The sequence below is a fragment of the Vipera ursinii genome (genome assembly GCF_947247035.1).
Source record: "Vipera ursinii genome assembly, chromosome: 1".
NCBI lineage: Eukaryota > Metazoa > Chordata > Lepidosauria > Squamata > Viperidae > Vipera > Vipera ursinii.
This window is the reverse complement of record NC_139512.1, coordinates 40557461-40583690: the sequence shown is the minus strand read 5'-3', so window position 1 is coordinate 40583690 and position 26230 is coordinate 40557461. Positions and strand designations below refer to the sequence as shown.

Here is a 26230-nt window from a genome sequence, read left to right as displayed (position 1 = left end):
ATATGCTGAGGTGCACGGAACGTTGTTACTTTCCCACAGAAGTGGTACCTATTTATCTACTCGAATTTGGATGTTTTCAAAGTGCTAGGCAGGCAGGAGCTGGGGCAAGTAATGGGAGCTCACCGCCATCGAGTGACACTTGGGTCTCGAATCTGAGATGTCAGCTTTCCAGCTCACAAACTTAGCATCTTTAACTGCTGAGACATTGCACCCCCATTACCAAAAAACCTAATGTATTTTGTGACAATCTGTGCCTCAACATATCCAAAGAATTTGTTCACTCTGCATTTCTTGGACTAGTGTAGAAGATACTACTACTGCTGCTGTCATGGTAGCAGTGTGTAGTTATTTTCTAGATTTACCCATATTCTGAAATGCTTTATTTCACTCCTTTTGTTTATGAGGCCACCTTTAAAAATATCCAATTTATATAGTTGGTTATGGGATCATAGGTATCTATGTACTTCTTTGGACAGTTAAGATTTAATATTCCTTCCACAAACAGTTCACAGGAAGAGATGGAAGGTTATCCAAAAGAAGATTATCCCAGCTTCCCGTAGATGGTACCTATAAATATGTTTGAAATGCATCTTTTAAGAAGTCTCCTTAACCATGTCCAACAATTTTGGTTGAAACTCTGGGAGAGCTTTTCCTAATGTAACTGAAGGACACCAAACTAGAAAAGGCTGGCCTATATTCTGTGCTTGCTGTCATCACTGCTTCTACATCAAAATGCATCACATGTAAATATTATTAATTAATGATGTTTTCTTTTATGTGGTGCTCAATACACAACTGTCTGAGCATTAATTGCATTGGTAAAAATCAGTTGGGTGGAAATATTTATGCCAAGGATCAGAAACATGGCAATTGTGAGTCCTCTAATTCAGCACTGATAAGTCCCATTATTTTTTCAATTAAATATTTAAAAAAGCCCCAAGCTTCAATCAAGTATTCTAATATCTTATGAGATTTCAGTCTTCTTGCCTGAGACCTTGAAAGATAAGACCAAAATCTTTCAAGCTTTTGCAATCTTGGAAGATCTGAGCATTTTTATGTGAATGTTTATACATACCCTTGGGCTACTGTACTAGATCTTTTGATGGTGCCCAGAATATGAAAAACTTACCATCTCCTGTTTTATGCATCCCCAGATGATATGGAAACAACAGTTGCAGATTATCATAATCATTTATTCAAGGTAGGTATGTGCATGAAATCAACTCTGAGTAAGTCATGTCTACAAAAGGGGAAAAGAAAATTTCTCTATCTCTCATCTTCATATGTCCTGTCAATTATTTAACATATCACTATTATTGTTTCTTCTTTACCTTCTTCACTTGTACTTTTGATATAGCACTCAAGGCAGACTGAGAGTGCTGGCCTATGCAGTCAGAATGAACTAATTTCCCTGATTGGGTTGGATATTTGGTTTTCATAAGGCCTTTAAATGCTGGCTGACTGAGCAAGTGCTTTAGTTGCTTCTTCATTCCCTTCAGCATCTTCTGCTTCTCGCTCTCTTCTCGCTCAGTGAACTGGCCTCCTATAATTAAAAAACAACAACAGAGCACATAAAAATAAAAAGGCCAAAGTTCATTATGGAAGTCACAATTTGGATGATTAAAAATATCCCAGCCCTCAAGCAGAAACACACAACGTCCTTTCTAGTTATATATAACCAATATAAATTGGCAAGGCTTTAACTTAGGACTCAGGTGTATAATTGCCTAATTTGACATCCTAGTTTCAATGTTTTCCATTCCTATTTAAAACAATCAGCAGGTTCTATTCGATGTTACTTCTAAGTATTTTCCTCGCTTAATTATAGGATGCCCAAAACACAATGGCAGGGCACATACTTTTCATGTAGATGGCCTCTGGTTCAACCAAGCTTCTTTATCACAAAGATCTGTATTAACATTCACGTGTCCTTTGAATCTATTCATCTGGGAAAAATCCAGAGCTAAGTCAGCTATCTATCTTAAAAGGCAGAGCATCATGTTTAAGAGATGTGGGGAGGGGGGAGCGGGGGGGGGCAGAGAGAGACACCTCTCAGTTTCCAAAAGAAGTGCAGGAGACTTCCAACTTTCCAGAATATTGATGTTAATAACAGTATCAATGGAATGGCAGGCCTCTAAGGGGCAAAGTGTCTCCATTTCCAGCCACAAAAATCTCATAAAGTGGTCTAAATATCATGGTGCTGCAATTTGCCAGGAAGATAGTTAAATTTTGGTAACATAATTTTCATCCATTTCTTTCTCTTCGTCTCTGTATTAACAGTACAAATAGAACTAGTTTGCCTCACAGAAACCTCCTGCTCCTGTTAGCACCCTTATTTTTGGAGAAAAAAGGATGAATTATTGCATTACTGAATATGGATTGTTTTTCCACTGCTTATTGGAAATGATGGGTCCTTGGTAGTCTCTGAATTTGGTTGTTTTCTTGCAAATGTTTCATTACCGAACTTACTTTTGGGTAATGAAACGTCTGCAAGAAAACAACCAAGCACAGAGCACCAAGGACCCCTCATTTCAACCTGAGCTACAAATATTTTCCTTTAATGTTGGTGATATGAGTTAAATACTCTGAAGGGGTTTTAAATGCTGTGTGTGTGTGTGTGTGTGTGTGTGTTATGCAATGCATGTAGGCTGTCTCCCCATTGTAAGAAAAAGGTGGGCAATTTCTGCCCTTGGTCACATGAAGCTCCCCCACCCCAATAGGTTTGCTAGCATTGCTGGAGCTGCTGTCTGAAATATAGTGATGTCACTTCTTTCCATTTTAAGGTAGGAAATGTATAAACATTTTAGTTTAAGTTTTAAAATAGTGTGACGTTGTATTCTAACATAGCTTCCCCACCCCAAAACTCTTTCTAAAACAGGGTGTCAAACTGCCCGCCTGTGGGCCAGTTTAATTATACCGAAGCCACGCCCACCCCATTGTCAGCAATGCAAAAAGAGTCACGATACGTCACGTGACCTGGTGAGTTCGATACCCGTGTTCTAAAAGGAACACAGAAAGAGAAACAAAATGTGGATCCTGCCTAATTGCACAATATACTCAAACAAACTTGCAATTATTTTTGCACCAACTGTAACATCTTAACTCCAGGATACAATCACCAAAAGCTGCTCATCTTATGAATACCTAAATTGCTCTTACCAAGTTGGAATGAAGCTTGCAGCTGAAAGCCTCCTCCTCGTCCCAAAACAGCTGAATTTATTTTAGATCAAAAGAGAGACCATGACAACATGGGCACTCTCTAAAATGGAAGCAAATGATACCACAGATTTTGCATAATTGGTAACCTGACAAGTGATGCAACCAGCACTTTCGGGCATGTGGCTGTTCCTTATGAGTGCATCCTGGCTAAGAGAGAAGATTCTGGATACCTCCACAGCCTACACACTCATTCCTACTTGCCTATTAGCTCATCATCATCCAGATCAATTTCAAGTGCTTCTGCAGCTTGCTGGAGCCATGAGTTTTGGTGCTTGGCTCGGCTGTTGAAATACTCAATCTTCTCAATCTGTCTTGCCAAATTCACACGCTCCTGAAACGAAGAAAAGAGGGTTACTAAGCCATCAGGTTATATACATGTGTAAATCATACAGGGACAGAAATCAGGCACACAAGAAAAGCATCCTAAAGCCCAGTAAAGGTGACTGAAATGATAGAATGGAAAAGCCAGGCAGCACAACCTGCATAATTTGTAGCTTTTCTGCACTGTTACATAAAAGGAGTAAAATAGTAGTTTGCTTAGCTTTGTGGGTTTCAATTGTGTAATGACCTACATTATGGGTAAAAGAACTAGCAAGGTGGAATATGAGACAGTCTGATATATCTTAATTTTACAACTACAGATCTATTATAAGGTATATTAGAATTATATAAGGCATTATAGCAAAGGTTTCAAACTGCCGGTAAAACACGCCCACCCCATTGCCGGCAATGGGAAAAAAGTCATGATACGTCACGACACATCACGTGACGTTGCGAGTTTGACACTCCTGCATTATAGTAGGCCTTATAATGGATCTTTAGTTGTAAAATCAAGATATATCAGACTGTCCCATGCTCTACCTTGCTAGTTCATATATAAAAGAAACCTATAAAATGTCTTTGAGGGATGAAAGTCTAAATGATATATTTTTGTTTCAAAAGATAATTAAACGGTTACAGTTGTCAAGTATATAAAAAGCAGGGAGATTTAGACCCAATGAAGCTGACTGCTAATCAATGCAGAATAGACTAAAAAGTTTCTTTATATCTTGATTGAATAACTAACGACAATGATGGTTTCTAGCTTAGAAAGCTTTTTACATGATAATTAGATCAATTTATGTTCTTCAATGACTATTTGCTGCAATACTTAACTGGAATCACCAGAAACTCTGAATGTTAGACATTAAGGATAAACACAATGCCATTAGCTTCTTATTCTCCATGTATTTCATTTAAGTTTTTAGAAGCATATGCCTGGCCTGACCACTGCTGGAAAAAAGATACTGTATATTATGGTTTTCAATGAGCATTATCAATGCAATGGCACACAGTACTGTACTATGGTGACATGTCACAATAAACACCATAAAACATGTGAATATGTATTTGTGAATAGTATTTTGACTATATTTTTCCATAAGGCCCTGATATTCCCATGTTAAATATTCACAACCCCGCTAGTAGTTTGTGTGTCTTTGTGTGTGTGTGTGTGTGTGTGTGTGTAAGCGTGTGTGTATTTGTGTGGAATCAGGTAGCTTTCAAACTGAATTAAATCAATAAACTCTTGGTATATGATATGGGATCACCACTTGGCAGTCAACTTTCAATTTCCACTAGAAGTGGGAAAGCCCAGTATAAAACTGAATCACAATGAAAAATACTACATTTTTGGAGATTGAAAATTTTCTAGCTAGAAGTTTTATTCCCATGATGAAATGGAATCTAAGCTCCAATAGGGGCTAGCTAACACAAGTAGATCCATACAGTGCTTGAAAATCATATTTAAAGAGGGCTCATTAGTAACAAAATAACAACGCCCTGCTCAGGCAGGAAACCCCATACCATTTCAGACAAATTGTTATCCAATATCTTCTTAAAAACTTCCAGTGTTGGAGCACCCACAAATTCTGGAGGAAAATTGTTCCACTGATTAATTGTTCTAACTGTCAGGAAATTTCTCCTTAGTTGTAGGATGCTTCTCGAACTAAGGAGAAATTTCCTGACAGTTAGAACAATTAATCACTGGAACAATTTGCCTCCAGAGGTTGTGAATGCTCCAACCCTTAAGTTTTCTCTTAAGAATGTAAATCAAATGCACAGTATAAGATGTGAAATATCTGGGATGGTATTTGTATTTCTGAAAAAGATCTTGGTACAGAAGCTGAGTACCAACTGAATATAGAGGTAGTCCTCTACTTATAACCATTCATTTAGTGACTGATCAAAGTCACAATGGCACTGGAAAAAGTTTCTTATGACTGTTTTTTACATTTACAACTGTTGCAGCATCCCCATGGTCAGGGGTCGGCAACCTCGGCTCTTTTATGACTCGTGGACTTCAACTCCCAGAATTCCTGAGCCAGCATAGCTGGCTCAGGAATTCTGGGAGTTGAAGTCCACGAGTCATAAAAGAGCCGAGGTGGCCGACCCCTGACCATGGTCATGTGATCAAAATTCAGGCGCTTAGCAACTGGCATGTATTCACGATAATTGTACTGCCTCAGGGTCATGTGATCACTATGTGTAACCTTCCCGGGCAGCATCAGACAAGCACGCTTCCATGAGAGAAGCCAGATTCGCTTAACATTTGCATGATTCACTTAACAACTGCAGCGATTTGCTTAACAACCATGGCAAAAAAAAGTCGTAAAATGGGGTGCAACTCATTTAACAAATGCCTCGCTTAGGAATAGAAATTTTGGGCTCAGTTGTGGTGGTACGTTTAAGGCTAACGGTAGTGTAATGAGACAGCGGGTGAGCCAAGAAGCCAAAAACACCTTTGGTGTAGTAGTTTAACAGATTTGTACAACAAAGAATGAATCCAATGGTCTGAGTTCCATATTCTCTCTTATAATCTTAGCAGCAGATTCAGGACTACAGGCCGCAGTCACCTCATGGAAGAACTCACAAAAAATAAACATCAAAACTACGTAACTGTTCCTATATACAGGTTCTCCAATTAAGTTCCCAAATTGGGTTAAAATTACTTTTTAAGACCTCCATGTGCACAAAAGGTTATGCAGCTAAAAGCATAGTTGATTCTAAAATAAAGATAAGTTTTACCTTGACTGCTGTCATGTATTTTGCCTCAACTGGAAAGAAAGGAAGCTCTTCGTCCTTCTTCAGTGTTTTATAAATCTTTTTAAAATTAATCAAGTCTTGGGGCCCAATCAGTAGTAAGCTCAGGCCCTCATTGGCAGCTCTGGCAGTCCTGCCACTTCTGTGAACATAAAGCTCGGAAGTACGGGGAACCTGGAACAGTATCAGAGATGCAACAGTTTCAAACAGAGAGGACAAAACTTATATAAAAAGACAAGGCTGCAGAACCCTTTCCAGCAGGGTTGGATTATGCCGGTTGTAAAGTGACGGTCTGAGTAAGTTCACAGAGATGCAGAGCACCCAAGATCAAAACTTCTGACCCTATAGAACTTCTCTACAATTCTATGTAAACAATGAAAAGTCACAGAAATTAACACTGTGGTACCAATGGCTAGAATGACATAGATTGCTTTCTTTTCAGGAATATTTGTTTCTGGAAATTGCTGAGCAACTCCTGGATTGCCCCATTGGGAAGGCCTAGTAAAGAATAAAGGTAAAGGTAAAGGTTCCCCCGCACAGGCGTGCTAGTCGTTTCCGACTCTAGGGGCCGGTGCTCATCTCCGTTTCAAAGCCGAAGAGCCAGCGCTTGTCCGAGGACGTCTCCGTGGTCATGTGGCCAGCATGACTAGACGCCAAAGGCGCACAGAACGCTGTTACCTTCCCACCGGAGTGGTCCCTATTTTTCTACTTGCATTTTTACGTGCTTTCAAACTGCTAGGTTGGCAGAAGCTGGGATGAGTAACAGGCGCTCACTCTGTTACACGGCACTCGGGATTCGACCCGCCAAACTGCCGACCTTCCGATCGACAAGCTCAGCATCCTAACCCACTGAGCCACCAGAATATCCCATCTTGGAGAAAAGAATGGATGGAAAGGGCAAGGGGATACAAAGTGGCTAAGTCTATCACCTTGAACCTTTAAAAGTTGTGTGAAGAGAAAATGCTATGGGCAGCAACATCAAACTTCACTGCCTGTCTTCCTACATAGCAATGCCTCAGCTCTCACAGATCAAAAAGATCATCTGTCAAATAATGGTCTAGCTAGCTCATGCATCAAATTCTCTTCCTTTTGCCATGTTAAAACTCATGGAAGAGACCATAAAACCTATTTGGCCTTTTAAAAATTGCATAAAACATAATTGCAAGCAATAGCTGGAGAGACACATTTTGTTTTGGTACCTGGTAATGTATGACATGCTGTACATAAGGAATATCTAGACCACGAGCAGCTACATCTGTTGTCAACAGGGGACAGCTGAAATTACAGAAGGACAGCAGCAGTTTAATTAAACAGAACGGGGGAAGGGGACCTCTTTACAATGTTCTCATCCACACTCTACCAGATGGCCAGGTGGGTTGACCCAGCAAAATAGAATCTGTGAATATGTCACAAGATAAAAAGATTAAGTTAGAGCATAGTGGACCAAGACAGGCAGAAGATAATCTAATAGTATATGAACTATTTTAAAAACTTTGATTGGATTCTTCTAAAATGTTGTCTTAAAACGTATTTCCTTAGTCTTTATGCTTCAATGCATATGCTGATTTCTAACATTTTTTGAATCACAATTATATTTAAAGAGATGATGCAAAAAAAGTCTCTTTTACCTTGCCCTCCCTCAACCACACATGGCCTGGCAGCTGGATCCTTGCTACCTTTTCAAAACTACAATTCCCATTCTCCCTAGCCACTATGCCTATTGAAGAGAATAGAATTCAATGTATCTACAGGGGACTATATTAGGAAAAGTTGAACTATCTTTTTACCCTGACCCATTTCACAATAAAGACAGGTCTAAAATGCATATTATCAATAAACCTACAGATAGTGTCAACTTTCAACAAGAGCAGATAATCACAGAGAGACATGATAAAGAAAGAGAAATGATCAAATCGGAAAATTCACTGGGCACATGCTTTTATATCAGAAGGGGACATGTGCTGGAAATGGGAAATCTGAAAATAGTAAATAAAAAAAAACAAATAAAAAACTAACCCTAGGGTGGGCTGGAAATCTGGATCCTCTTTTTAATAGTTTTCCCCCCCCCCCAGAGTTTCCATTGCACTAATATCATATACAAAAACACTTAGGGGTTTGTTAGATGAACAGGAAGGCTTGAGTTTAACAAATTAGCCAAATTCTGCTGTCAAATGACTTAACCAAAATATTTGCAAAAAAATTAAAATTCAGTGGCTTAACACTACAGCTCCTAATACTGAAACTACTCTAGACTGTGAAGATGAATTTAAAAGTACACAAGAAATCCTGGGCCGGCCGAGGCAAGACCATAAAAAGGAAGATTCCCTGTCAATTTACACAATGTATTAAACTCTAGTTTAGCTTGCTATCTTAACTAGAAAAAGCAGGAAAAAACAAAGCAAATAAATCAAGTCAATTATGATGAATGGATATATTTCATTCATAATGTAGTAGTATATTCAGGTTTAGAAAAGTAAAGTCTTTGGTGAGTAAAATTCAATTCCTGGTAACTCCACAGCAATATCCTTGTAGTTTCCTTAGCAACAGAACAAAATTGGTTTTGCCACTGCCTCATTTTGGGATGGTTTTCTATTTCCTATTATAATCCAGAGCCAAAGTATTTCCTGGTGATCTCCCAGCCAGGTAAGGTTGGCTACTAATTCTATCGAGCTGGATGAAGCCAGCATTTCTTAAACTAAAAGTAAGAATTATTTTTAAAAAGTTATTCTCTCTCAAGAGACATTCTAGCCGCTTTTGCCACTTTGGATGAATTGTCAAAACCTCTTTTTATTCTATTTACTTTATTTGTTTGTGGAGAATTCCTGAGTGTTCTTGTTTTCTTTATGCTTTTTTGGATCTAACACAAAATAGTTTAGATTACCTTGCTAGGCCCCAAACATGGGACAAATCTTTATTTCCTGTTTCAGCCTAACCGAAGGCCATCGACAGGCAGTAGTCACAACAGTGACAGCTCATATTTGTGTAATCTAAAAAATTTACACACACACACACATACACACACACACACACACACATACACACATACATAGACATATATACACACACACACACGTGTGTGTATATATGTATTCACACACATTGACATACACTCGTGCTAAATTTATTTAACTTACGTGCTTGTTTTCTCTGTTAACTATGATTTGTCCAAAATGAATCACTTTTGTGTTAGATCCAAAAAAGCATAAAGAAAACAAGAACACTCAGGAATTCTCCACAAACAAATAAAGTAAATAGAATAAAAAGAGGTTTTGACAATTCATCCAAAGTGGCAAAAGCTGCTAGAATGTCTCTTGAGAGAGAATAACTTTTTAAAAATAATTCTTACTTTTAGTTTAAGAAATGCTGGCTTCATCCAGCTCAATAGAATTAGTAGCCAACCTTACCTGGCTGGGAGATCACCAGGAAATACTTTGGCTCTGGATTATAATAGGAAATAGAAAACCATAGTTAACAAGCATTTTTTATTTATATATATATATATATATATATAAATAAATTCTTTATTGTGTTATTAATTTATTTTAAATTTAGAGAGCCACTTTGGTGTAGTGGTTAAGGTGCTGAACTATAAACCATGAGACTGTGAGTTCTAGATCTGTCCTAGTCATGAAATCCAGTTGGGTGGCTTTGGGCCAGTCACTCTCCCTCAGCCCAACTCACCTCACAGGATTGTTGTGGGGAAAACAGGAGGACAAAAGAGTAATTGGTATGTTCACAGACTTGAGCTGTATGTGAAAAAAAGGTGGGGATAAAAATCTTAAAAAAAAAGAATTAGATGCTGACCTGTTGCGTTCCGCAAACCTCTCTAGATTTTTTAACCTTTGCTTCTGGTGCATGTTTGCATGAAGAGGCAGTGGATTGCAGTCCATGATGGTCAAGAGTGCAGTAAGTCGTTTGATACAATCTATACTGTTTGCAAACACCATGGTTCTGCCTGGATGTTGAAGCAGAAAATAATAAAGGTAGTAATCTTTCTCTTCTGTATCACAATGAATTCTGGTCTCTGTCAGAGTCTCCACAGTCGCCTCCTTTCTGGTCAAATCTATCACTTTGGGCTTTCCCTTGATGCCCACTTTTTGCATCAACATTTCCAGCTTGGTCTTCCTGTCAATTTTGATAGCATTTTTCTTCTGCAAAACTCTAGCGGGAGCTTGATGGATCAAAGTCAGGGTGGCAGAGAAGACAAATGTCTGACGTTTTGGGTTATGTTCTGTGTCACTCAACATTTCCAGCAACTGAGACAGCTCTAAGAAATGTCCCCTCTCCACCATCCGGTCTGCTTCATCAATCACCAGGCATCTGTCGGATGGATGCAAGACAGTTTGAAAGATTTTATGCAAGACACTTGAAAATGAAAGAAGGTTCAGAAAAGCCTAATTTTCTTTCCCATAGCAGCTACAGCATGTCCTTAGCTTGATCCCACCAGGACATTTCCAATGTTATTGCGCTGATTATGTGCTCACACTTATTTAAAATACTCTGAAAGTAGCATCTTCCCATCAAATTATATATATATGTATGCATGTATGTATACGTTTGTGTGTGTTTATGTATGTGTGTGTGTGTATACACACACACACACAAACACACACATAGAGACAGGTAGTCTCTCATGACCACAGTTAAATCCAGAACTTGTGTTGCTGAGCAATGGGATTATTAAGTGAGTCACATCTAATTTTATGACCTTGTTTCCCATGGGTCATTAAGCAAATCACCACAATCATTAAGTGAACCACGTGGCTGTTCAGCAAATCTGTTATTGTACAAGATTTATGCAATATACTGTATAAACCATAACTGGCTGAGTTCACATATTATGTGAACCAACAATCAGATCCATTGCATAATGTTTATCTCCAATTAATGTTAATAGCAAGACAGTAAAATATTTAAGAGAAATGAGGAATCTGTGATTGTTGAAGCAATCAGCATGATTGACCAATAATAAAAAAACACTGTTATCACCATGCACCTTCATACAATTAAGATTAGCTTATCATATTACTTTCTGAGTAGTTCCATACTTTTAATTGCCACCAATTTGATTACTGTAAGACATCCAGTGTGGGCAACTCTTAAAAAGCGACTGAAAGTTACAAAATGCAGCAGCTGAACTGTTAACAAGCATATTTATTTATTTATTAAATGTACGTGCTGCCCTCTAAAAAGCAATTCTGGACAGTTTATTCTGAGCAGCATTTATATTTATCATTTAGATATAATCATTATATTTAAATCATAAATATAAAAAACATTAAGACATTAAATACAATCATGATATCGTACAATAGCAAGTGCTTACTGAGATAATTTAGGCTGTGATTGCCCCAAAGAATTTAGGGCCCAATTATCAGAGCGATTGCTGCTTTTTATAAAATTGTTCTAATTACTACAATCAATAAGAATAGCTCTTGTGAAGATGTCCTTGATGTCAGAAAACGTGAAGGATTTTTTTTTATAAAAAAAAATTCACCAGAGCAATAGAAATAATTTAACCTAAACTCTCCCTATATTTACAAAGGCAAAAACAAATTTTCATAATCAAGGATAAAGCAATTAAGCATTTTTAAAAACACAAACCTACTTCTGCAGCTGTTAATGATACAAATGCTATGAAATCACCGAGACCAATCTCCTGGTTTGATTGCAATATTATTTCATACCTACTTTAAAAAGTACCTCAATTACTAATGTGACAATTTTGAACTCAAAGAAGAGTCTCAATGATTCCACATAACCATATTCTTTTGTTAAGACCTGGAAATGTATAAGTACATCAAGAGTTTCAGCCTTGAAGAGACCCCTGTAATACCTGAGCTGCCACAAATTGGAGAGATGGGGCTGCTTCTCCTGGATTAGCTCCCACAGGCGCCCTGGAGTTGCGATGACAATCTCTGGCTTCCTCTTCAACATCCTCTGCTGCTTTTGAGAAGCCATTCCTCCAACAAGAATGGCCGTTTTAATACCTGGAGCAATTAAATGAACAAAACATTTAAATGTATGAATCACTGCCCTTGCTATCATCATCATCATCATCATCATCATCATCATCATCATCATAATGTTGGAAGGGACCTTGGAGTCATCTAGTCCAACCCCCTGCTCAGGCAGGAAACCTTATACCATTTCAGGCAAATGGCTGTCCAGTCTCTTCTTAAAAACCTCCAGTGTTGGAGCATTCACCACCTCTGGAGGCAGGTTGTTCCACTGGTATTTCTAGCAGAAGAATAATGACATTTACTTTGTGACAAGGCCCTGGGTGACGGATAGCTCAGTGTCCAAAGGATATGGGGCACGTACCTGAGAATGTCACCTTGTTTTTTCCAAAAGCTTGCTCCTTAACTTCCCCATGATGGGGAAAAAATCAAATTCTCCTCACCATACAGCTGAAATTAGGGGATTCTGCACCAGTATGTATTACTTTACATTTAAACTGAATTGCTTTTGCCATTTGACTATTGATCCCTTCTAAACAGGTCTTTCTAGAAAATATTTTGATCTTACCTGCAAACTTGACAAGCTCACTTTTTACTTGTAAATCAAGACTGTTTAAGTTAAAAAGTAGAAGTCTCAACACAGGGCCATGAGAAATTCAGCTTTTAATTTCCTCCACTGATAAAGCTGATCATTTATCCATACTATTTGCTTCCTTATTTTTAACAATTTAGCAATTCATAAAAAAATCTAATCTCATGGTAATTAAAGTTATTCAAGAGCCTTTGATGAAGAACTTTTTCAACACTTTTTAAAAAATACATGTATACAACAGTGAGAGACAGTTTGGGTGAGATGGGTGGCCATAAATGTGTGATTTAAAAAGTAAATAAACATTGTTCCACTCATGTCCATGTTGATATCCACAGTAAAAATGAGGAAGGTAAGATCTATTTTTGCAGAATCTCTGCTGATTTTTAATGTATGTATAAGTTCAATTTATTGGCATGTTAACTTATTCAATCGTTTAATAAAAAGCAACAATATGATATGTACATTTAAAAGATTATTTGTCAGAAAGTATGACTGTTCTCAAGTCATTAAGATCATTACCAATCAGAGTTGAAAAATATGGCACTGTCAATTTATTGCTACATGTTTCTGAATATATGATTAAAAACACAGAATAATATTTCATGGAGCAAGACAAGGGGTTTTTAGATATTACATTAACAGGCAAAACTTTTTATAGGGATTACCGCTAGCATTCCCTTGCAAATACTTCTAATTGTACTGCTCATAAATAAATCAAGGAGATACAATAATAGATCAATTGTAGGCCAGTATGCTTTGCATGCAGACTTGTAGGCAATTATGGACTAATTGGAAAAATACTCTGATCCACCATGATAGTTACCTATGTTCCTCACTGATTTAATTGGGATCAAGCTATTATACTCTGTCATAGGAACAAGAAGACCTATTCATAAATCTTAACAGGTAATCAGAGATAGAAATAAACTAAAAAGCCATATAAATCCAACTCTTGTCAACTCTCCCAACTCAACTATGTCCGATAACTGCTCATCCAACTTCTGTTTAAAATTCCTCACAAAGAGAGGTCTTCACATCTGGGAGCAAACACAGCTTGCAGTGTCAGGAAGTCCCTCCTAACATTTAAATTGACTTTCTTGTAATTTAAATCCATTCGTTTACATTCTGTCTTTAAGAGCAGCAACAACAAAAAACTAATCTGTTTCATTACTTGTGAATAGGCTTTATACAGAATGTAGATTGCATATCTCAACAAATTAATGAATAACAATCTTCTCTATTCTGAAGCAGCTTCATTTTTTGCTAGTCAGAGTCAGGAAAAGAAGCTAGCAAGACAGCAATATCTCAGCTAGTATTGAAAGGTTTAGTTTGCTACAGTTCTGGAGACTAACAGAGCAAACTGACTAAATTCCAAGCACCGTTCACAGCAAAAATCAAAATTAGGTATCTTTAAAAAAAAACACCAGCGAGGATCCTCTCAGAAAGCTAGAGCTGCATTCCATATCATATTCTATACTTTTCCTGGAGGGAAGGGAAAAGTGGTTCTTCAAAAAAAAATTAAATATTAGGATAGAAAACCTGAAGCAATATTTTTACATTATGCATATTTGGAAGAGACGTACCTGTGAACTTGGCCACTGCATCAATATGATGCTTTACTTGGACAGCCAGTTCCCTTGTGGGAGTCAAGACCAATCCCAGAAGAGGATTGTTTTTATCTTTAACAGAATTCTGTTTTGGGGAATCCACATCAAATCCTGAATCCTGCAATAACTCCATGGAGTTTACTGTCACAGACTCCTCGTAATCTGCAGGAGCATGAGTTTCATCCGTATCTGAATTTAGTCTCCTTGTTTCTTCACTTGTATCCTGCTTTGCCATTTCATCTTCACTGTCCGTTGTTTCTTCAAATGTGCTGGTTGTCATATTTTTTGATCTGTACCACTGTAGGATGGAATGGATCATTGGAATGGCAAAAGCTAGAGTCTTTCCACTCCCTAAAACACACACACAAACACCAATATTAGGGCATACGGGAAGCCAATGTTATGCCTTAAAACACCGATTGTCCCTTAAACCACAATTGCTACTACACAGTTCACCCAAGGGATCTTTCTGATCTTTTTAGCTATTGAAGACATTATAAAAGGAAGGGTTCACTTTTGAGTGGCCAATGAGCGGTCTGTGAGACACCATGTTTTCGGGGCTGCGCTCAAAAAGTGGATGAAGCCAGGAAAAGAACAAGATGTAAAGCGTTATTTAATTCATGAAATGCATTAATAAAGCAAATGTTATATGTTGAATAATCCAACTGCTTCTACGAAGGTTAATCCTTGTCTCTTTTAAAGGTTGAACATTATCTCTTTTAAAAAAAGAAAGTTCCATGCTGTAGATCCCTCCCTGTGAAAGGCAGCATGAATGGAAAGAGACTATTACACTTATGTCTTATCCTTAGGCAAGGGTAGCAGGAAATAGAATAGTATTAATTATTATTGTAATTAATACTTATATTAGTATTTCAGAATTTTAGAAACTTCCTTTTGATCCATAATGAAGCACGTCAGAGAAACTATCTTGCATTCTGAGGATGTGTCCGTCTTTCCAGGTAAGCCAGAAAAAAAAATAACTGTTTTTTTTGTTAAGGGACCAGTATGTGCCAAAGCAGCACAAACAATTGAGCTGTACAAACATGCTAACAACAGACAGAATTATGCATTTTCTCCACAAAAACAAAACAAAAATACTTTTGTTCCCAAGCAACCCAGATTTTATTCTAACGGCTAAATTCAGTTGCTGAATAAGGTTACACACTGTTCCTATTCCAGTGATCGAAATGAATAAAGAAGATCACTGCAGTCCTTATTGCTGATTTCATCCTCTCCAGCGTCTCCAAGCCCTGTTGAAATATTTTCAAAGTTAACTCTACATCCCCAAACAAAAAAGGAATGAGTCTTCACACTTTTGCTGTGCATTTGTCAATTTACCAATTACAAAATCTAGAACCGTAGACACAAGTAGACACAAACACAGTATTTTAGTATTCACATTTCAATTATTTTATGGTATGGAGGCATACCTGTTTCAGCAGCACCAAGGATATCCATGCTATCTCGAATTGCAGATGGTAGAGTTAGTGCTTGGATGGGAGTTGGTGTACTGAACCCCAATTCACTCAATGCCCAAAGGACAGGCTTAGGGACAAAGAGGCTCTTCCATGCAGTAACATCCGTTTTGTGATCTGTTTTTGTGGATAAGACTTTGGCTGCCCAGTTATGAACTTTTTTGGAAGCTCCAGCTGGTTCAAGAACATTTTTGAGAGAACAGGATTTCTTCTTTTTCCCTCTCTTCTTTTTCTTTGTGGTTTTTCTTTCCAGGCCTGTCAGCTCCGTTGGCTCATAATCATGTTGCTCATACTTAACAAGGGTTTTTTTGCACCTGACCTCCTGTTCAATTACTTCTTCCTCTATTTCAAGTTCTTCCTTCTTCCTTTCTCCATGGTCTAAATTTTTCTCCTTCTTTCTCTTTTTGGGGGGAGCGGCGCTACATACTTTTTCAAGCTGTTCATCATTCAATTTTCTTTTTGCAGCTTTTTCTTCTCCTCCCTCTTTCAAGGAAGACACCTGTTGGTAATTGGTAAGCTCTTCAAAACATATTATGCCTCCAAGCTGTTCATCAGCAAACAGATTTGGATCAATCTCAACGGGTTTCCATTGCCCTGTAACTTTGATGCCTTTTTGTTTCCGTTTAGATGATGCTTTAAACTTGTTTCTTTTAAGCTTCATAATGGACCTTTGAACAAAGGAGAAAGAGAAACACTGGAAGTAAGGCTACTAGTTTATAACTGAGCCAGACAGCTGAAGATGACTGAATTACTGCCCCATCAATATGGAATTTTCATTCAAGAGTCTTTAGCCTATCTGTCAGACTGCCACATCTCAATCTGTCAGACATTACTCAACATGGCAAGGCTAGGTAAGTATATTTACTACATGTTAAGATGAAACCAGCAAGCTGCTCTCTATCAATGTGGAGCCTCTCCTGATACTTCACAGTAATTAATTGTTAATTATAACAATTATTTAACTGTTTGGCTTTTCAGGCTTGGAGCTATGTAGCTGTTGGTCGTTAACAGCCAACATTTCTGCCTTAAGAAATTCAATAATCATAATATTTAAGAGTGTTTCTTACTAAAGCAATAGTTTAAAAAATAAAAAATTAAAATTACTCACTAGTAACATCTAGTTGATTTCTCCTTCACATGGAAGTGGAATTTATTTATTTATTTATTTATTTAGTTATATTTATATACCGCCCTATTCCCTGAGGACTCAGGGCGGTTTACAGGGAATTAAAAATCCAAAATACAAAAATTAAGAACAAATTAAAAAGTATTAAATTAACCCTGTAGTCAGTTAAAAAGAACCCCAAATTAAAAATTCTTCCTCAGTCTGGGCCCGAGAGCTGAAAAAGCCAGGTCTTCAGGCCCCGGCGGAATGATCGGAGGTCGGGGGCAGTCCTCAGCTCCACCGGCAGCTGGTTCCAGAGGGCAGGCGCTCCCACTGAGAAGGCCCTATCCCTGGGTGTCACCCGCCAGCAATCTCTCACCGGCGGAACCCTGAGCAGACCCTCCCTGTGGGAGCGCACTGGGCGAAGGGCGTTTGATGCCGGCAGCAGGTGTTCCCTCAAATATCCCGGACCCAGGCCATGTAGGGCTTTATAGGTGATAACCAGCACCTTGAATTTCACCCGGAGGGCAACCGGAAGCCAATGCAGCTCGCGGAGTAGAGGTGTTACATGGGAGTATCGGGAAACCCCCATTACAACTCGCGCGGCCGCATTCTGCACCAGTTGAAGCCTCCGAGTGGTCTTCAAGGGCAGCCCTTGAAGTGGTCTTCAAGGGCAGCAACCTTTTTTTATCTGCAGAGAAGTTTTATGTGTTCTTTGAAACTCTTGCACTTGTGCTGGGATCAGAGAAGGAACAACAGTGCTGAAAAAATATTCACAGATGGCAGCTTTGATTAAAATCTAAGCTTTGCAGTATGATTTGTCTTAATTAAGCAATTAATGTCTTCAATTATAAATGCAGAGCTAAATAGGATGAGGTTGAAGTACAAATATTCATTTTGCTAGTTCATTTTGGAAACATAGCAAAATTTTGAGTTCCCATTTTAGGTTTCCGTAATAGGAGACAGTTTAAAACTTGGTGGTACCTTGCTCAATAGTAGTAACTGTGAGAGGGATCTCGGAGTCCTAGTAGACAATCACTTCAATATGAACCAGCAGTGTGCTGCAGCTGCCAAAAAAGCCAACACAGTGTTAGGCTGCATTAACAGAGGGATAGAATCAAGATCACATGAAGTATTAATACCACTTTACAATGCCTTGGTAAGGCCACACCTGGAATACTGCATCCAGTTTTGGTCACCACGATGTAAAAAAGATGTTGAGGGCAACAAAGATGATTGGGGGACTGGAGGCTAAAACATATAGGGAACAGTTGCTGGAATTGGGTATGTGTAGTTTAACGAAGAGAAGGGTGAGGGGTGACATGATAGCAGTGTTCCAATATCTCAGGGGCTGCCACAAAGAAGAGGGAGTCAAGCTATTCTCCAAAGCACCTGAAAGCAGGACAAGAAGCAACAGATGGAAACTAGTCAAGGAGAGAAGCAACCTAGAACTAAGGAGAAACTTCCTGACAGAACAATTAACCAGTGGAACAACCTGCCTCCAGAAGTGGGGAATGCTCCAACACTGGAAGTTTTTAAGAAGAGACTGGACAGCCATTTGCCTGAAATGGTATAGGGCAGGAGTAGGCAACCTCGGCTCTTTTATGATTCATGGACTTCAACTCCCAGAATTCCTGAGCCAGCATGGCTCAGGAATTCTGGGAGTTGAAGTCCATGAGTCATAAAAGAGCCGAGGTTGCCTACCCCTGGTATAGGGTTTCCTGCCTGAGCAGGTGGTTGGACTAGATGACCTCCAAGATCCCTTCCAACTTATTATTATTATTATTACAAGCTTAAAAAATAATTCATTTTTCTAGTTAACTATTCAGTGTGATTCCCATTTGTTTACAAATTTTAAACTCTTTTCCTGTCTAATTGCTATCTGAATACAGATTATTAATTTTTATAGTTATTTTATTAGTTTTTAACTATAACAATCTTCAGTGCCTGGTGTACAGCCTGTTGTCTTGGTTTATATTTTAACAAGAAAAAAAGGACAGCAATCATTAATCGTCAATAATGATTAAATTTGATAATTCCATAATTAATATATTAATAATACACTTCTTTGATCTTCCCTTCTCCCATTTGTACTTTCCTTCTTCAATCTTAGCCAAAATATAATTCTTACTATTTTCAATATATAAATGATTAGGTATAGGCATTTTTTATATTTATACAAATAATAATAATCTCTCTATATAAGATTTTTTTCATCTTATAGTATTCTCATAGCCATCATCTCGTTAGTTCAGCATACATCCTATTTTTATAATTTTTGTTTGCTTAGATTCCCATATATTCAATCCAATTCTTATCAGTCATAATTTCTTCATATTAGTCATCTCACTGTCTAAATTTTCCCATTTAGGTACATCATCCCAATATTTTATGTCATGCATTATAAAAATACTATACTTTTTATCTGTCTCATAGTGTCTATATATAACATCCTTTTTAATCAGTTTATATTTTACTTATATATTAATAAAAAGACATCAACATTTTTAACATTTAATATATTATAAAACATACCATATATTATAAAACATACTATATTACTTAAATCTCATTACCCTTCTTGTTATAAGGCCTTTATGTTCGAAATTCTCTGCTCTTTTAGCCATATTCAAACAAATGTTTATTCACGTAATAGCTTCGGCTGCAAACTAGCTGATCTCACACTAGCCTTTCTCCTGTTGGGTTCGGAGGGTTTTCCCCAGATCAAATGAAGCGATTCCTATCGCTTTGTGATCAATGGGGCACCCCTCCTTCACAGTCACTTCTCCGGGGCAACTTCGGACCCATCTAGGGTCCCACAAGCAGGAAGAAACTAGCCGTGGGGAGCGGAGGTCCGCTCTTGCGCGGCCATGCACTGCGGGTGCAAAATCCGGAAGTCCACCATCTGAATACAGATTAGAAGTTGACGTGTTGAATAAGCTATGGATGCACCTTCTTCATTATTGTTTTCTCTAAATTACATATTTCACGTGTTTAATCCCTCACATCTTTCAATCTTTCCATTTCTGCATGAGCTCAACTACAGGGAGGAGTTTGTCAGCTCTATTTTAAAATGCCTTGATTTTAATTAAGGATTTTCTACATGCAGTCCACGTCCAGTCGTTGACCTATGGTCCTCCCTTATAATAACCATTATCCTCTTAGTTAAATTCATTTTCTAGATACACAGATGCTGGGAACAGGTAAAAACCTAATGGTTTTAAGCTGTTATTGAGCTTTTCATTGACATCTCAATAGCTATTATTAAAAATAGATTATTAGATGTGTGGTCTGGTGCAACAAAGTACAGTTATTCTTTGACTTACAACCACAATTGAGCCCAAAATTTCTGTTGCTAAGTGAGACAGTTGTTACAACTATTTCCATCAACTGGGAAATAGTTAAACTGATGAGTTAAACTATAGGTTGTCCTCGACTTACAAAAAGTTTGTTTAGTGACCGCTTAAACTTTAAACGGCACTGAAAAACAATGACTTATGACTGTTTTTCACACCAGTTACAGGATCCCCATGGTCACATGATCAAAAATTCAGACACTTGGCAATACTCATTTATGATGGTTGCAGTGTCCTGGGGTCATGTGATTATCTGTTGCAACCTTGTGACAAGCAAATTCAAACGGTCATTAAACAAACTGTTGTAAGTAGAAGATGACTTGTAGTTCTCCCACAAGAAAAGAACTATCATCAGTTTAACCATTTTCATCTATTAAAAAAAAGCGTAACTCAAATATGTTTATAATATGTGCCTACATATAGTATGGTCTTCAACACTACAGTACTATGGATAGAAGTGCCTCCCTGTATTTAAAGTAGTTGACAAAAGAAAGATTGCAAACTAGTCTTTTTTTTCGTATTTTACCTTTAGTGCTTATGCTTAAAGAATAATGTTATGTAAGGCACTAGAAACTGGGACATTGATTTCCTTAGACATGAAGCCAGGCAGCTGGGTGATCTTGGGCTAGTCATTCCCTCTTAGTCCTAGAAAGGAGGCAAGGGCAAACTATTTCTCAAAAATCTTGCCAAGAAGAAGGCCAGGTAGTTTCCAGCAGTCAGCACTGACTTGAAGGTAACAACAACAAAATTATAGAGCCAATTTGGTGCAGCGATTAAGACATCAGGCTAGAAACTCAGAGACCATAAGTTCTAATCCTCTTAGCCATAAAAGCCAGCTGGGTCACTCTTTCTTAGCCCAACCAACCTCGCAGGGCTGTTGTTGTGGGGCATATGGGAGGAGCAAGATAAATTGGATATGTTCACCACCTTGAGTTATTTGCAAAAATAATAAAGGTGGTAGATAGATAGATATCATGAGTAGTCCTGCCTTAAACACAACATCAGCTGGGTGACCTTCACTCACACTCAGCCCTAAGAAGCAGGCCATGGCAGATCACTTCTAAAATCTTTCCAAGAAAACTGCATGGACTTGCCCAGGTAGTTGCTAGGAGTCAACACTGTCTTGCAGACACACATACACAGAGAAATCCTAATGCAGGCTAACTAGACAATCTACAAGTTGAAGAGCTACACGCAATCGTAAGACACTTAATGTGTCTTTATGTGGCATAAAAATACCTGAAATATACAAATAAATTAAATCCCAGAACATTAGTTTTTCTGCACAATTGTGGGTTTCAAATTTTTATGGTGGAATGCCTCCAAATCAATGGCACATTGTTTGCCACTTTGAGATGGTAAATAAAGAAACCATAGTATCAATTCTAAAACAGACTTAACACGGGAAGTGTGTTTTTTTCATAAAGACAAACCCTCTCTTAGGACAGGAAAAATAAAACATTATCTAGATCCTATTTTGTATCACAGCTCTTGGACTATAATCCTTGTCAGTAAAACTTTGCAAATCACTTCTCTAAATCACATAATTTCAGAACGCTGGTATTAAATGTCAAACTTGTAAGCTGAAGAAAGCCACAAAACCACCCAGAGAAACAAGAACCTAATGGGTTTTTCCTCTTCCAAGAAAATATGTACACAGGTAATTGTCAACTTTTGATCACAATTGAGCCCAAAATTTCTGTTGCTAAGCAAGGCAGTTCTTAAGTGAGTTTTGCCCCATTTTAGGCCACAGTTGTTGAATGAATCATTGCAGTTAAGTGAATCACATGAACCCAGGATCCTCAACTGTCATAAATTCATGCCAGGTGCCACATGTCTGAATTTTGATCACAAGACCATGGGGTTGCTGCAAAAATTGTAGGTGTGAAAACTGGTCATAAGTTACTTTTTTCAGAGCTGTTGTAACTTCAGTCACTAAACGAGTGGTTTTAAGTCAAAGACTACCTGTACATATTATGAGCAGAAATTCTAGTTTATCTTTAACAATACTGAAAGTCCAGTTTTTAAAAATGTAAGAACTACTGGAACTTGACTGTTAATAATTCTCTTAGAAGAGGAAAAAATCTGTCCTATAAATACTCCTACTTCAACAGGCCTCAATATGGCCTTCATATGCCTGTGTTCTCTTTGTTTTTGAACATTTGGTTCTGCATATTTTGTTCTGTACAGCAATCTCCTCAATTTTGGTCTCAGTTGTAGATTTTTAATTGCAAGCATTATTCACATACAATTTATATAATTACTGGCAGCTGCACCCTGGTCTAAGGATTTAAAAGTTGGTGGGAAGCAATGAACCGAGATTACAAAAACTGAGTGTAGAAAAGGAATACTTTTAAAATATGCATAACAATTACACAGATAAAAAAGCGGAAAGAAATCTGTTTGGAATATATTCCCCTATAAAAGGATTCAGAGATAGGTTTAAATATACCAGTGTACTAAATACCATACAAATATTAGTGAAAATTAAAATGGGATTCATAAGAATGCACTATATTAATTTTATAATTATAGTAACTATTTAGGTTGGTGAAACTGTAAAGCTGACAGGATTCCTCCAGCATGCCAAGCAATGATTTGCCCAACTATGATTTACTGAATAATGCATAATTGGCTGACTTCAACCTGAGCTAAGCCATAAACCAAAATGAGTGGCTATATAACTTACTAAACCTCATCATGCTTAGTATATGTGTATTCAGCCATTAAGTTAATTTTTATTATATTGTTCATTATCATTTTTATTCTGCCTCTTCCCCCACAGAACACAGTATCGTGCATTGCCACTTCCAACTTTATTTTCACAACAGTGTTCTAAGAAGATTGTGTATGGTTATCCCAACAACATTTATTAAAAATCATGGCTGAGGGAAGACTTGAATTTAGGTCTTCTACACTGATGTCATCAGGAAGTGGCTTTTAACATTTGGGATTTCTGTGTTCTTGACTGCCTGAAGTTACAACATTGTGAAACTCTGACACCTGAAAAGTAAAAGCGATAGGTCTAACTCTTGCCACTGCAATGAAACCTATCCTGAAAATTTTTTAAAGGTTATGCTTTTTGGGAACACATAAATATCCTTCTCGGACTGACTTGCCAATCAAAATTATACCCTGTAGATTTTTTACTATTTCACAGTTATATTGTAAAAATTTGATCTACTTTAGTCCAGGATTCATTTGTCACAATAAACAAATGCCTCTGGAGTCCTCAGAAGCAGGGTGGCGGAGGCACATCCTTCCTCTCCTGTTGCTTCCCTGAAACTGGTATTTCAATGCACGCTACCTCAACCCAATGGTAATACTAAAGTTCTGAAGACTTTTAATTTATAAAAAGTAAACAACAGCCTTTAATAAGCTTTTCCCCATTAGACTTATCCAATCTTTTAAAACCATATTGGTGGACCTTGCTGATTGTATGGTACTGCACATATTGAGTAAAGAAATCTTTTTTTGCCTGTTCTAATCCTCTTCGAATCAGTCTTAGAGGATTTTTCTCGTCCCAGAGAGGGAGACAAATTTCTCCCTGTCCGTTTTCTTCACGCCATGCAGTGTTTTACAAATTTCAAGCTAAACTGTCCCAATCAAAGTAGAATTCCCCCACCCTCACCTCGTTATCATTTTGGTCACCTGTAAATCTCTCTGGGTGATTTTGAGCCAGTTACAATATTTTAGCCTAGCTTCCGAAAATGCCTATTGATAGGATAATATCCAAGATCGGCGTTATATAAGGCTAAGCGTGAATTCCACTCCGAGGCTTATAAAGGATCGGTATTTAAGTAGAAATAAATACAAATGTGTTTATGGATGAAGCCTTACAACGCGGATTCAGGACACGTGGAAAACAGCTTTAGTAACATGATCAGGAAAAGGAAAAACGAGGACGATTCGATTACTTTATCCGCCGCCACCCGTCACGATACCTACATTTGTAAGCTGCCTTTTTTCCTTATCCTTTTAATTACCTCTGATCGGATAATAAGCCTCTCCCCCCATATTCCTTTACCCGTTCAGAAGGTACTTCAGACTGATTACGGATCTAAAAGCCGTTCAAAAAGCATTTACACCATCCGAGAGAGAATCCGTCGCAGGCTCTGCCAAACTCTACTGTGATGCTTCCCAGAAACTGTACCACGTGGAGGCTTCTCGGGAGCGTCCATGACAGACTGACGTCATTATTCGGCGCCTGGAGGTTTCAAAGCCCGATTGAAAGCAGTAGTCATTTCCTTTGCAATAAATTTAGATTTAGATTTGATTAGATTTATATACCGCCCTTTCCCGAAGGACTCAGAGCGGTTTACAGGGCATTTTAAAATCATTCCAATACAAAATACAAAGTTAAAAGACAAATAAAAGATTAAATTATCCCTGAAAATAAAACCCGGTTAAAATTCTCAGCCTGGGTCAGAGAGCTCAAAGAGCCAAGTCTTCTGGTCCCGGCGGAATGAACGCAGGTCAGGGGCAGTCCTGAGCTCCACGGGCGGCTGGTTCCAGAGGGCAGGCGCACCCACAGAAAAGGCCCTCCCCTTGGGTGTTAATAAAGGCTGCTGCATCATGTTATTAATTTTGATATTACTTTATTGATGTTATTGTTATTCTCACCTATCACTAACAGTCCCTGCATTGATAATGTGAACGATCAATGAGAGATTCATTGATTTTAAAAAACGAAATGAGAAGGAAGGGAAAATCTGAGTTGGATCAGTCTGTTTTTTTTTTAAAAATTTTACAGCTCTTATAACTACTGTTAACACGCGATGGATGTTACGGCCAAAACAGGAATGAGTGAAAATTTCGCTGAGGTTAATTTGTATTTGGGACTGGATGGAAGAAGATTTGAGGCAAGTAATGAGATGTTTTCCTCAAAGCTCATTACTGTACTACACGAAGGAGGAAAATTAGACATGATCGGTTGATGGCTACTAATTATAACTATATTGACTGTTCACGTGACTAGCGCTATAAACAATCAGAATGACCAGTAGATGAAAGCAAGGAAGTTTTTGCTAGCATCTTTTGTCCATCTGGATCTTTACACCAAGATTTAATCTGATGTTAGGTGGTTAGCTAAATAGGCTAATCTCTAAAAGATTATGAAGGAGCATCTGGGAATCCTTGAGCAAGAATAGAAAATAAAAAAATCATAGAAGAATGCAGTGGCAAGCTATTTTGCTATAATGCCAAGAAAACTAGTATATTGTGACCAAAAGTTGAGAGTGAATTGAGGGCATCTTTATTTAAATTTATTTTTATTTTAATTCCATTTATATCTCGCCCTTCTCCGAAGACTCAGGGTGGCTTACAAGCTTAGCAGTAGCCTTCATTCTATGTATATGCCTGCTTATTAGGGCTTTCACACACACCCCAAGCGGCATTATTACAAAGTCAGCTTAATTGCCCCCAACAATCTGGGTCCTCATTTTACCTACCTCGGAAGGATGGAAGGCTGAGTCAACCTTGAGCCTGGTGGGATGCGAACTAATTACAGGCAGCTGGTGTTACTTAAGGAGGCATTAGCCCACTGCTCCACCAAGGCTCTTGGTGTAAATACAATACTCCCTATACAAATTTTAAGATTGGAAATGAAATAGCGGCTGGAAAAAGATGAAAATTTAGCCTAAGTGTATGTAATGAGACAGTTTCAGTCAGATTTGTTAAAAAAGAAACCACAACTGTCTTCTAGCAATCGAAAAGCCAATTTTACAAAAGGACATCCATCACCCAACAAACATAGCCAGAAAGATGGAAAAGTTCTTTTCAAATAGTAAAACCAGAATTAGTTCCAACTGCAAATCAGATCACAAGCTCCTTGCA

The 26230-nt window shown here is 37.9% G+C and overlaps 1 protein-coding gene and 1 long non-coding RNA gene across 4 annotated transcripts in view; one reads left to right on the top strand and one right to left on the bottom strand.

The window, feature by feature from the left end:
• The window catches only part of LOC310650755, an 852012-nt gene that overhangs the window by 217875 nt on the left and 607907 nt on the right, over positions 1-26230 (top strand). The gene's annotated exons all lie outside the window — the stretch shown is intronic.
• DDX24 (DEAD-box helicase 24) lies at positions 1177-24552 on the bottom strand. 3 transcript variants are annotated; one of them, XM_083379467.1, is made up of 9 exons: positions 24423-24552; positions 15890-16602; positions 14436-14810; positions 12137-12290; positions 10105-10620; positions 7500-7575; positions 6286-6474; positions 3421-3550; positions 1177-1543 (listed from the first exon to the last, which is right to left on the bottom strand). In XM_083379467.1, exons 2-9 carry the CDS (start codon positions 16593-16595, stop codon positions 1314-1316), a joined length of 2376 nt encoding a protein of 791 aa, XP_083235593.1. In that variant the 5' UTR covers positions 16596-16602; positions 24423-24552; the 3' UTR covers positions 1177-1313. The 3 variants fall into 3 exon arrangements, with proteins under 3 accessions (XP_083235593.1, XP_083235591.1, XP_083235592.1); XM_083379465.1 differs by lacking the exon at positions 24423-24552 and adding an exon at positions 17043-17087; XM_083379466.1 differs by lacking the exon at positions 24423-24552 and having other exon boundaries at positions 15890-16746.